Genomic DNA, 12,478 nt, shown 5'->3' on the forward strand with positions numbered 1-12,478 from the left:
CCTTGGAGGTTAGTGACTAAGCTTTTTGGTACCCAAATGGCCTTCTTCTTTGGACCCACAATTGGTGTACCAACAAACTTAGCATGCACACCCTTCTCATCCTTGGTAAGCACATAACAAGAATCAAAAGGAATGTAAGGTACATTAGCATTTTTCTTGTTCTTGTTCATTTTATTGCAATTAAGCTCTAGGTGCCCAACTTGCTTGCATTTGTTGCAATATCGACCATTGCTCTTCACAAAGCTAGGCTTGTGAGTTGCAAAAGCTTTCTTGCCCTTCTTGGGGGTATAGCCTAATCCCTCTTTGTTGAGAGAAAACCTTTGGCTACTCAAGCACTTTAGCAAGCGGGCCTCACCACCATAGGCCTTGCCTAGGGCGTGAGTGAGCTCATCCACCTCTCTCTTGAGAGTCTCATTCTCAACCTTTAGTGAAGCATCACAAGCGATACCAACACTAGAAGTAGAGGTAGAGTTGGTGGTGGTGGATGAAGACCTACAAGAAGAGTTAGTGGCAACGACAATAGGTAGGTTGGGTGATTCTTTAATTAAGTCACATGTTGTGCCCACATCACATGATACAACAACCTTTTCCTTGTTCTCTTCTAACAACAAGGAGTGAGCTTTCTTAAGCTTGGTGTGAGCCTTGCCAAGCTTCTCATGGGCTTCCACTAGCCTCTCATGATTAGCATTGAGCTCATCAAAGGATTGTTCAAGAGCTTTTAACTTCTTGGCCAATTCTTTGCACTTCTTGTTTTTAGATTGAATAAGTGAATCGGCTTGTTCTAACATATCCATGAGTTGTTCATTAGTGAATTCATTTTCATCATCACTATCACTATCATGTTCATGTTCACTTTCACTTTCACTCTCATCATATTGTACCTTGTGGCCCTTGGCCATGAAGCACGAAGGAGTGTCGAAGAGTGATGGCTTGTTGTTGATAGCAATGCTTGCAAGCGCCTTCTTCTTGGATGACTTGTCATCATCACTAGAATCATCATCTGAAGAAGCATCACTATCCCATGTCACAACATAGGATCCACCCTTCTTCTTCTTCTTGAAGACCATCTTCTTCTCTTTCTTTTCTTTCTTCTCTTTCTTGTTCTTCTTATCATGCTCATCATTGTCACTATTGTAAGGACAATCCGCCACAATATGATCGGGGCTCTTGCACTTATAGCATAGCCTCACATGCTCCTTGTTCTTGAAGTGATCTCTTCTCTTTCTTGTGTGATAGCCCTTCTTCTTCATCATCTTGCCAAACTTGCGGACGAAGAGTGCTAGTGCTTCATCATCACTATCATCATTGGAGCACTCCTCATCACTTGATTCTTCCTTCTTGGCCTTGCCCTTGTTCTTGCTCTTGGATGAAGAGCTAGCTTTGAATGCTACACTCTTTTTCTTCTTGTCATCATCATCCTTCTTCATGACCTCATCATCATCATTGTCATTGTATTGATCTTCGGTCATGACATCTCCAAGTACCTCATTTGGAGATACACCGGTCAATCCACCTCTAAAAATGATTGTTCTCAATGTCTTGAACCTCTTGGGCAAGCACATCAAGAACTTGTGAATGAAGTCCTCATCCTTCACTTTCTCACCAAGGCCCTTGAGATCATTGATGATGACTTGGAGCCTATAGAACATCTCCGGGATTGACTCATCATCCTTCATCTTGAAGTTTGAAAGCTTGTCCTTGAGCATGTACAACTTGGCACTTTTTACCGTTGTAGTGCCCTCATATGTTTCTTCAAGCCTTGTCCACACTTCACTAGCCTTCTCAAGATCTTTGACTTGCTCAAACACCTTTGAATCAATGCCATTGTATATTGTGTTGAGAGCCATAGTATTGCATTGCTTGTTTGCTCTCTCATTGTCGGTGGGGTTAGCGGGGTCAAGGATCACAAAGTCATTCTCCGTGACTTCCCACACTCTATCATTGATTGATCCAAGGTACATCTTCATTTTTCTCTTCCAATAGTCAAAGGAACTTGTGCCATCAAAGAATGGTGGTTTGCCCCCAACATGGTTGAACACTATTTGAGCCATAATTTGAGCACCAAGGTTGTTAAGCCTTCACAAACGGTGACCACGGCTCTGATACCACTTGAAAGGTCCTATGGCTAGGGGGGGGGGTGAATAGCCTATTTAAAAATTCTACAAACTCACTAGAGCAAGAGGTTAGTAAATAACAAAGCGAAGCTTTTTGCTCTAGCTCTAATGGGGTGCTTGCAAGCCACCTATCCAACAATTCTAGTTGATATAATCTCTAGGCACACAAGAGCTATGTCACTAATTACACTAGAGAGCTACCTAAAGTTTCTATACAAGAAAGTAAGCTACTCTAGTTTGCGGGAATGTAAAAAGAGATGGTTTGAACTTTATACCGCCGCGTAGAGGGGATGAACCAATCAATAATATGAAGTCCAATCACCGGGAGAAATCCAAAGAACAATCACAATGGAGACACACAATTTTTCTCCCGAGGTTCACGTGCTTGCCGGCACGCTACGTCCCCGTTGTGTCGACCAACACTTGGTGGTTCGGTGGCTAAGAGGTGTAGCACGAACCTCGTCCTCACTAGGACACCACAAGAACCTACCCACAAGTGAGGTAACTCAATGACACGAGCAATCCACTAGAGTTACCTTTCGGCTCTCCGCCGGGGAAGGTACAAGACCCCTCACAATCACCGGGAGATGGCCACAAACAATCACCAACTCGTGCCAATCCTCCTCCACTGCTCCAAGCAGTCTAGGTGGCGGCAACCACCAAGAGTAACAAGAAAACCGCAGCTAAAACGATCCCCAAGTGCCACTAGATGCAATCACTCAAGCAAATGCACTTGGAATCACTCCCAATCTCACAAAGATGTATAATCTATGAAGGAGATGAGTGGGAGGTGTTTGCTTAGGCTCACAAGGATGTCAAGTATGTTAGAATGCCAAGAGTGTAATCCCCAAGCCGGCCAAACACGTATTTATAGCCCCTCAAACAAATAGAGCCGTTGGCTCTTTCACTGGGCAAAATACGGGGTCACCGGACGCTCTTAAAGGGGCACCGGACGCTCAACACCTGCGTCCGGTGCTCCACCGTCATCCGCGTGTCAGAGAGGGACCCATCCTCTCTCTACTCTTCAAACTCCACCTCCTTCTCAAAGTGTGCCAACACCACAACGTGTGTACCAACAAGTGCACGTGTGTTAGCATTTTCATAAACAATTTTCTTCGAAGGAGTTAAGTTAGCTCACTAGGTTCTAAATGCATGCACATGAACAATGACACCTAGTGGCACTTGATAACCGCTTAGCCAAAGAATTCCTCTCTTTATAGTACAGCTATCTATCCTAAATGTGATCACACCCTCTATGGTGTCTTGATCACCAAAACCCTAAGCAATACCTTTGCCTTGATCTCCATAGGGTTTTGTTTTTCTCTTTCTTCTTTTCCAAGTTGAGCACTTGATCACCTTGTGGTCATCACCATGATCATCTCTTGCTCCAACACTTGGCATGTACCAACCTCATTAAGTCTACACACACTTAGCATAGAGGTTAGTACTAGGGTTTCATCAATTATCCAAAACCAAACTAGGGCTTTCAATCTCCCCCTTTTTGGTAATTGATGACAACCCTTTTTACAAAGATTTTCAATAAAATTTACTTGGATTCATGTTGCTTGTCCAAGCATTTTACCATGTGCAAAGGTTATGGACAAGTTTCATAAACCCAAATTGGTAGTAATTGCTCCCCCTACATATGTGCTAAGAGTTTGGATTTTAAAGCTTGCACATATGCATGAATAGGAAATATAGGAGTCAATTTCTACCAAATGATGCTAAGGTGTAAAGAATGGACCTTTGAAGCGTGATACCAATCGGAGTTGCAAATGTACACCATCCTTAGCACCATTAGTAACTAGACATTCACAAAACTAGAACACCCCATGAGATCAACATTATAAACAAGGTTCTAGTACCACTTGTGAAATAACTAAAAGTCTAGTTACACTACCTATGCATGCTAGTTCTTTATTTCATCAATCAAACCTATAACTAGCATACACCACACAAGCAAGGCATCGGAGAGAAAGCTTCTAAAGCTAAATGCAAATGCAAGTAACCATATGTGATGCACATACAAATGCAACATACAAGTTTATGAGCTTGCTCCCCCTACTTGTGTGCTTCAAAATTTTAATTGATCCCCTTCTTTTATCATGTTACTCCCCTATCTTAAATCTTTGGAAAATTCTCTCCCCCTTTGTCATCAAAGACCACAAAAGGTGAGCTCAAATTTTAGATAGGTTAGTGTGAAACCATGTGAAGTGAGATCATTTTCCCAAATTAGTCCAATCTAGATTACTTGCCTAAGATATTTAACTCGGTTTGATCCAAGGACAAGCTTCTTCACGCCTCCAAATGAGGGTTATCTTGTACCATGTTGAGTTAAACACTTATAGCTCATATTCTAGATCAAACACTAGGATTGCAAGCCCACAAACATGTCATATGCTACCACTAGATCAAGTCAAGCATAGAAGCAATAGTGGTACCATACAAGCATCAAATTCATTTGATTTTCATGAATGAGCCTAAGACATGTAAGGAATGACTAGATGCACTAAGCAAGTCCTTAGCATAGCATGGATGACATGTCAAACAATTTTACCTTGCTTTGCTCGAAGGAGAGGCATGTCATATAGTGGGGGTGCATCAACACATATTTGAGAAGTCAAGTATGTTCAATTCATTCCTTAGCTTGCAAAACCTCTTCTCATCAAGTGGCTTGGTGAATATATCGGCAAGTTGATCATCGGTGCCTATACTCTCAATGCAAATGTCCCCTTTTTGTTGGTGATCTCTTATGAAATGATGGCGGACATCTATGTGCTTTGTTCTTGAGTGTTGAACCGGATTGTTGGTGAGCTTCACGGCACTTTCATTGTCACATAGTAATGGCACTTCTTTGAAATTGATTCCAAAATCCTTCAATGTTGCCTTCATCCATAGAATTTGTGCACAACAACTACCGGCCGCAATGTACTCCGCTTCGGCGGTTGATAGTGCAACACTATTTTGCTTCTTGGATGACCATGAGACAAGTGATTTTCCCAACAATTGACATGTGCCTGATGTGCTTCTTCTTTCAACTTTGCATCCCGCATAGTCTGAATCGGAATATCCAACAAGTTCAAACTTTGCACCTTTGGGATACCACAAACCCACATTTTGTGTATGCTTCAAGTACCTCAATATTCTCTTTGTTGCTTTCAAATGACTTTCTCTTGGTGAGGCTTGGAATCTTGCACACATGCATACACTAAACATGACATCCGGTCTTGATGCGGTCACATAGAGTAGGCTTCCAATCATAGACCGATACAACTTTTGATCCACCATATTTCCACTTGTATCATTATCTAAGCTTCCATTTGTTCCCATTGGAGTACTAATTGATTTTGCATCATCCATACCAAACTTCTTGAGCATGTCTTTTATGTACTTGCCTTGACTCACAAATGTGCCATTCTTCAATTGCTTGATTTGAAGACCAAGGAAGTAACTAAGCTCTCCAATCATTGACATCTCAAATTCATTGGCCATCATGTTGCCAAACTCCTCACAAAATTCTTGGTTGGTTGATCCAAATATGATATCATCAACATAGATTTGCAACACAAACAAGTCTTTCCCAATCTTTTTGGTGAAGAGAGTGGTGTCAACCTTGCCCATCTTGAAACCTTTAGAGAGTAAGAAATCTCTCAATCTCTCATACCATGCTCTAGGTGCTTGCTTCAAACCATACAATGCCTTTCTTAGCTTGTAAACATGGTTGGGTTTCTTGTCATCTTCAAAACCAGGAGGTTGCTCAACATATACTTCTTCATTGATATAGCCATTGAGAAATGCACTTTTGACATCCATTTGGTATAGCTTGATGTTATGAGCACAAGCATAGGCCAACAAGATCCTAATTGCTTCCAATCTTGCAACCGGGGCATATGTTTCACCAAAGTCAAGACCTTCAACTTGAGTATAGCCTTGTGCTACCAATCTTGCTTTGTTCCTTACAACTATCCCATCTTGATCTTGCTTGTTGCGAAAGACCCATCTAGTACCAATGACATTATGATCACTAGGCCTCTCAACTAACTCCCATACTTGATTTCTCTTAAAATTGTTAAGCTCTTCATGCATAGCATTGACCCAATCAACATCTCTCAATGCTTCATCAATCTTCTTTGGCTCAATGTGAGACACAAAGGAGAAATGCTCACAAAATGATGCTAATCTTGATCTAGTTTGCACTCCTCTTTGAATATCACCAATGATATGATCTAATGGATGATCTCTTGCAATGTTTGTTGGTTGGAGTATTTGCACTTGATTGCTTGCACTTGGTTGATCATAAGATGATGTACTAGCTTGTTGATCTTGTACTTGAGTACCACTTGTACTAGCTTGATTTTGATCATGAGAACCACTAGCTTGCACATAAGAGGTAGGAAGCACTTGATTTTTGTCATCTTCAACATCAATCACCTCTCTAGGCCTTAAATCACCAATATCCATGTTCTTCATTGCATCGGCCAATTGAGTGCCTCTCACATCATCTAGATTCTCATCTTCCTCTTGAGAGCCATTTGTTTCATCAAACTCAACATCATGCACTTCTTCAAGAGTACCACTAGCCAAATTCCAAACTCTATAAGCTTTGCTAGTAGTTGAGTAACCAAGCAAGAAACCTTCATCACATTTCTTTTCAAATTTACTCAATCTAGTGCCTTTCTTCAATATATAGCATTTGCAACCAAAAACCCGAAAGTATGCAATGTTGGGCTTTCTTCCATTCAAGAGCTCATATGGTGTCTTCTCCATCATTGGGTGACAATAGAGTCGGTTGCTATAGTAGCAAGCTGTGTTGATTGCTTCGGCCCAAAAAGAATGACTCACATTGTATTCACTCAACATTGATCTTGCCATGTGAATCAAGGTTCTATTCTTCCTCTCAACAAGACCATTTGATTGTGGAGTGTACTTGGCCGAGAATTGATGCCTAATGCCAAATTCATCACAAAGCTCATCAACTCTTGTATTCTTGAATTCACTTCCATTGTCACTTCTCACTTTCTTGATGGTTGTTTCAAACTCATTGTGTATTCTCTTGACAAATGATTTGAAAGTTGCAAAAGCATCACTCTTGTCACTAAGAAAGAATACCCATGTATATATTGTGAAATCATCCACTATCACAAAACCATATTTATTTCCACCAATGCTTGTGTATATGGTTGGTCCAAATAAGTCCATGTGCAACAACTCAAATGCCTTGCATGTACTCATGATGCTCTTCTTTGGATGAGTGTTGCCAACTTGTTTTCCGGCTTGACATGCACTACAAAGCTTGTCTTTCTCAAATGTGACATCTTTCAAGCCTCTAACAAGATCATGTTTAACTAACTTGTTCAATTGTTTCATTCCAACATGACCAAGCCTTCTATGCCATAACCAACCCATGCTAGATTTAGTGAGCAAGCATGTTGATAATTGAGCTTCACTAGCATTGAAATCAACCAAGTATAGATTTTCATATCTAAAGCCTTTGAATATCAAGTTTGAGCCATCTACACTTATGATCTCTACATCATCAACTCCAAATATGCATTTGAAACCTAGATCACAAAGTTGAGCTACGGATAGCAAGTTGAAGTTCAAACTCTCTACTAGTAGCACATTGGAAATGCTCAAGTCATTGGATATAGCAATTTTACCAAGCCCTTTGACCTTGCCTTTGCCATTGTCACCAAATGTGATACTATCAACACCATTGTCATCATTTGGATTGATTGAACTGAACATTCTTGAATCTCCGGTCATGTGTTGTGTGCACCCACTATCAAGCACCCAATGCCTTCCTCCGGCTTTATAGTTTACCTACAAAACAAATCAATGTTTTTTAGGTACCCATACTTGTTTGGGTCCTTGGAGGTTAGTGACTAAGCTTTTTGGTACCCAAATGGCCTTCTTCTTTGGACCCACAATTGGTGTACCAACAAACTTAGCATGCACACCCTTCTCATCCTTGGTAAGCACATAACAAGAATCAAAAGGAATGTAAGGTACATTAGCATTTTTCTTGTTCTTGTTCATTTTATTGCAATTAAGCTCTAGGTGCCCAACTTGCTTGCATTTGTTGCAATATCGACCATTGCTCTTCACAAAGCTAGGCTTGTGAGTTGCAAAAGCTTTCTTGCCCTTCTTGGGGGTATAGCCTAATCCCTCTTTGTTGAGAGAAAACCTTTGGCTACTCAAGCACTTTAGCAAGCGGGCCTCACCACCATAGGCCTTGCCTAGGGCGTGAGTGAGCTCATCCACCTCTCTCTTGAGAGTCTCATTCTCAACCTTTAGTGAAGCATCACAAGCGATACCAACACTAGAAGTAGAGGTAGAGTTGGTGGTGGTGGATGAAGACCTACAAGAAGAGTTAGTGGCAACGACAATAGGTAGGTTGGGTGATTCTTTAATTAAGTCACATGTTGTGCCCACATCACATGATACAACAACCTTTTCCTTGTTCTCTTCTAACAACAAGGAGTGAGCTTTCTTAAGCTTGGTGTGAGCCTTGCCAAGCTTCTCATGGGCTTCCACTAGCCTCTCATGATTAGCATTGAGCTCATCAAAGGATTGTTCAAGAGCTTTTAACTTCTTGGCCAATTCTTTGCACTTCTTGTTTTTAGATTGAATAAGTGAATCGGCTTGTTCTAACATATCCATGAGTTGTTCATTAGTGAATTCATTTTCATCATCACTATCACTATCATGTTCATGTTCACTTTCACTTTCACTCTCATCATATTGTACCTTGTGGCCCTTGGCCATGAAGCACGAAGGAGTGTCGAAGAGTGATGGCTTGTTGTTGATAGCAATGCTTGCAAGCGCCTTCTTCTTGGATGACTTGTCATCATCACTAGAATCATCATCTGAAGAAGCATCACTATCCCATGTCACAACATAGGATCCACCCTTCTTCTTCTTCTTGAAGACCATCTTCTTCTCTTTCTTTTCTTTCTTCTCTTTCTTGTTCTTCTTATCATGCTCATCATTGTCACTATTGTAAGGACAATCCGCCACAATATGATCGGGGCTCTTGCACTTATAGCATAGCCTCACATGCTCCTTGTTCTTGAAGTGATCTCTTCTCTTTCTTGTGTGATAGCCCTTCTTCTTCATCATCTTGCCAAACTTGCGGACGAAGAGTGCTAGTGCTTCATCATCACTATCATCATTGGAGCACTCCTCATCACTTGATTCTTCCTTCTTGGCCTTGCCCTTGTTCTTGCTCTTGGATGAAGAGCTAGCTTTGAATGCTACACTCTTTTTCTTCTTGTCATCATCATCCTTCTTCATGACCTCATCATCATCATTGTCATTGTATTGATCTTCGGTCATGACATCTCCAAGTACCTCATTTGGAGATACACCGGTCAATCCACCTCTAAAAATGATTGTTCTCAATGTCTTGAACCTCTTGGGCAAGCACATCAAGAACTTGTGAATGAAGTCCTCATCCTTCACTTTCTCACCAAGGCCCTTGAGATCATTGATGATGACTTGGAGCCTATAGAACATCTCCGGGATTGACTCATCATCCTTCATCTTGAAGTTTGAAAGCTTGTCCTTGAGCATGTACAACTTGGCACTTTTTACCGTTGTAGTGCCCTCATATGTTTCTTCAAGCCTTGTCCACACTTCACTAGCCTTCTCAAGATCTTTGACTTGCTCAAACACCTTTGAATCAATGCCATTGTATATTGTGTTGAGAGCCATAGTATTGCATTGCTTGTTTGCTCTCTCATTGTCGGTGGGGTTAGCGGGGTCAAGGATCACAAAGTCATTCTCCGTGACTTCCCACACTCTATCATTGATTGATCCAAGGTACATCTTCATTTTTCTCTTCCAATAGTCAAAGGAACTTGTGCCATCAAAGAATGGTGGTTTGCCCCCAACATGGTTGAACACTATTTGAGCCATAATTTGAGCACCAAGGTTGTTAAGCCTTCACAAACGGTGACCACGGCTCTGATACCACTTGAAAGGTCCTATGGCTAGGGGGGTGTGAATAGCCTATTTAAAAATTCTACAAACTCACTAGAGCAAGAGGTTAGTAAATAACAAAGCGAAGCTTTTTGCTCTAGCTCTAATGGGGTGCTTGCAAGCCACCTATCCAACAATTCTAGTTGATATAATCTCTAGGCACACAAGAGCTATGTCACTAATTACACTAGAGAGCTACCTAAAGTTTCTATACAAGAAAGTAAGCTACTCTAGTTTGCGGGAATGTAAAAAGAGATGGTTTGAACTTTATACCGCCGCGTAGAGGGGATGAACCAATCAATAATATGAAGTCCAATCACCGGGAGAAATCCAAAGAACAATCACAATGGAGACACACAATTTTTCTCCCGAGGTTCACGTGCTTGCCGGCACGCTACGTCCCCGTTGTGTCGACCAACACTTGGTGGTTCGGTGGCTAAGAGGTGTAGCACGAACCTCGTCCTCACTAGGACACCACAAGAACCTACCCACAAGTGAGGTAACTCAATGACACGAGCAATCCACTAGAGTTACCTTTCGGCTCTCCGCCGGGGAAGGTACAAGACCCCTCACAATCACCGGGAGATGGCCACGAACAATCACCAACTCGTGCCAATCCTCCTCCGCTGCTCTAAGCCGTCTAGGTGGCGGCAACCACCAAGAGTAACAAGAAAACCGCAGCTAAAACGATCCCCAAGTGCCACTAGATGCAATCACTCAAGCAAATGCACTTGGAATCACTCCCAATCTCACAAAGATGTATAATCTATGAAGGAGATGAGTGGGAGGTGTTTGCTTAGGCTCACAAGGATGTCAAGTATGTTAGAATGCCAAGAGTATAATCCCCAAGCCGGCCAAACACGTATTTATAGCCCCTCAAACAAATAGAGCCGTTGGCTCTTTCACTGGGCAAAATACGGGGTCACCGGACGCTCTTAAAGGGGCACCGGACGCTCAACACCTGCGTCCGGTGCTCCACCGTCATCCGCGTGTCAGAGAGGGACCCATCCTCTCTCTACTCTTCAAACTCCACCTCCTTCTCAAAGTGTGCCAACACCACAACGTGTGTACCAACAAGTGCACGTGTGTTAGCATTTTCACAAACAATTTTCTTCGAAGGAGTTAAGTTAGCTCACTAGGTTCTAAATGCATGCACATGAACAATGACACCTAGTGGCACTTGATAACCGCTTAGCCAAAGAATTCCTCTCTTTATAGTACGGCTATCTATCCTAAATGTGATCACACCCTCTATGGTGTCTTGATCACCAAAACCCTAAGCAATACCTTTGCCTTGATCTCCATAGGGTTTTGTTTTTCTCTTTCTTCTTTTCCAAGTTGAGCACTTGATCACCTTGTGGTCATCACCATGATCATCTCTTGCTCCAACACTTGGCATGTACCAACCTCATTAAGTCTACACACACTTAGCATAGAGGTTAGTACTAGGGTTTCATCAATTATCCAAAACCAAACTAGGGCTTTCAGTGGTCGTTCTGGCCGGCCACGTGTCGGCTCGGGGCTGGCCCGGTCCATGGCGGGCCGTGGACCGGAGGGGGCGCGCGGGTCCACCGGTCCATGGTGGACCGAGGCCAAGCAGGGGCGTGCGCGCGGCGCTGGGGCTTGGCCAGCCGCGGCGGCGCCATGGCCGGCGGCGGCGAGGTGGGAGCGGCGGCGCTACGGGGCACTACGGGCCGCAGCGAATGCACGGGCGCGCAGCGTGGACCGCGGCGAGGTCGCTGCGCGGGCTGGCCGCGCGGAAGAGGGGCTGGGGCACGCGGGGCAGTGAGCACGGCCGGCGGCGCCATGGCCGTCGCCGATGAGGTCGTGGCCGTGGCTCTCTAGAGCACAAGAAAACGCGCCGAGAGCACCGGCGTGGTGCGCACGACGAGGCGGAGTCAGAGGAGAGCATACCTAGGCGATTCCGACGGCGAGGGAGCGAGTACGGCGGCGGCTTGGTCGCAACGATGTCGGCGGCGGCTCGACGAGTTCCGGGCTTAGGGTTTTGGGGGTTCGCGCGGCGCTTGAAGGCGATTAGGTTTCCTAGGGAGGCGTGCGACGCTCTATGCAAGGCTTTTATAGGCTCGGGTGAACCTCGGGAGGCGCGCGGGTCCACACCCGAGGCGGCGGCGTTCTTCCCCCGTCAGTTTTGGGCGGAGGTTGGCGAAGACGGCCCTCGTCCCGCTGACGAGTGGGGCCGGGCTGTCGGTGGCTAAGCGCGGGCGCCGAGTGGAGTTGGGCCGCGGGGCTGCAGGAGGTGTGCGCGGGGTGGGCCGCGGCCTGGCTAGCCCACACGGGTGGTGCGGGCGCGCGGGGGTGGGGGTGTTGGGCCGTGGGGAGAGGGAGGCGGCCCAGAAAGGAGAGAAAGCTCTTCTTCTTTT

At 44.0% G+C, this 12,478-nt stretch overlaps 1 protein-coding gene across 1 annotated transcript; it reads right to left on the reverse strand.

The window, feature by feature from the left end:
* On the reverse strand, positions 11,582-11,905 carry LOC110431166 (lysine-rich arabinogalactan protein 19-like). The gene has a single exon (XM_021449883.1). It carries the CDS (start codon positions 11,903-11,905, stop codon positions 11,582-11,584), a length of 324 nt encoding a protein of 107 aa, XP_021305558.1.

The sequence above is a fragment of the Sorghum bicolor genome, chromosome 10, assembly GCF_000003195.3.
Source record: "Sorghum bicolor cultivar BTx623 chromosome 10, Sorghum_bicolor_NCBIv3, whole genome shotgun sequence".
Classification (NCBI taxonomy): Eukaryota; Viridiplantae; Streptophyta; class Magnoliopsida; order Poales; family Poaceae; genus Sorghum; species Sorghum bicolor.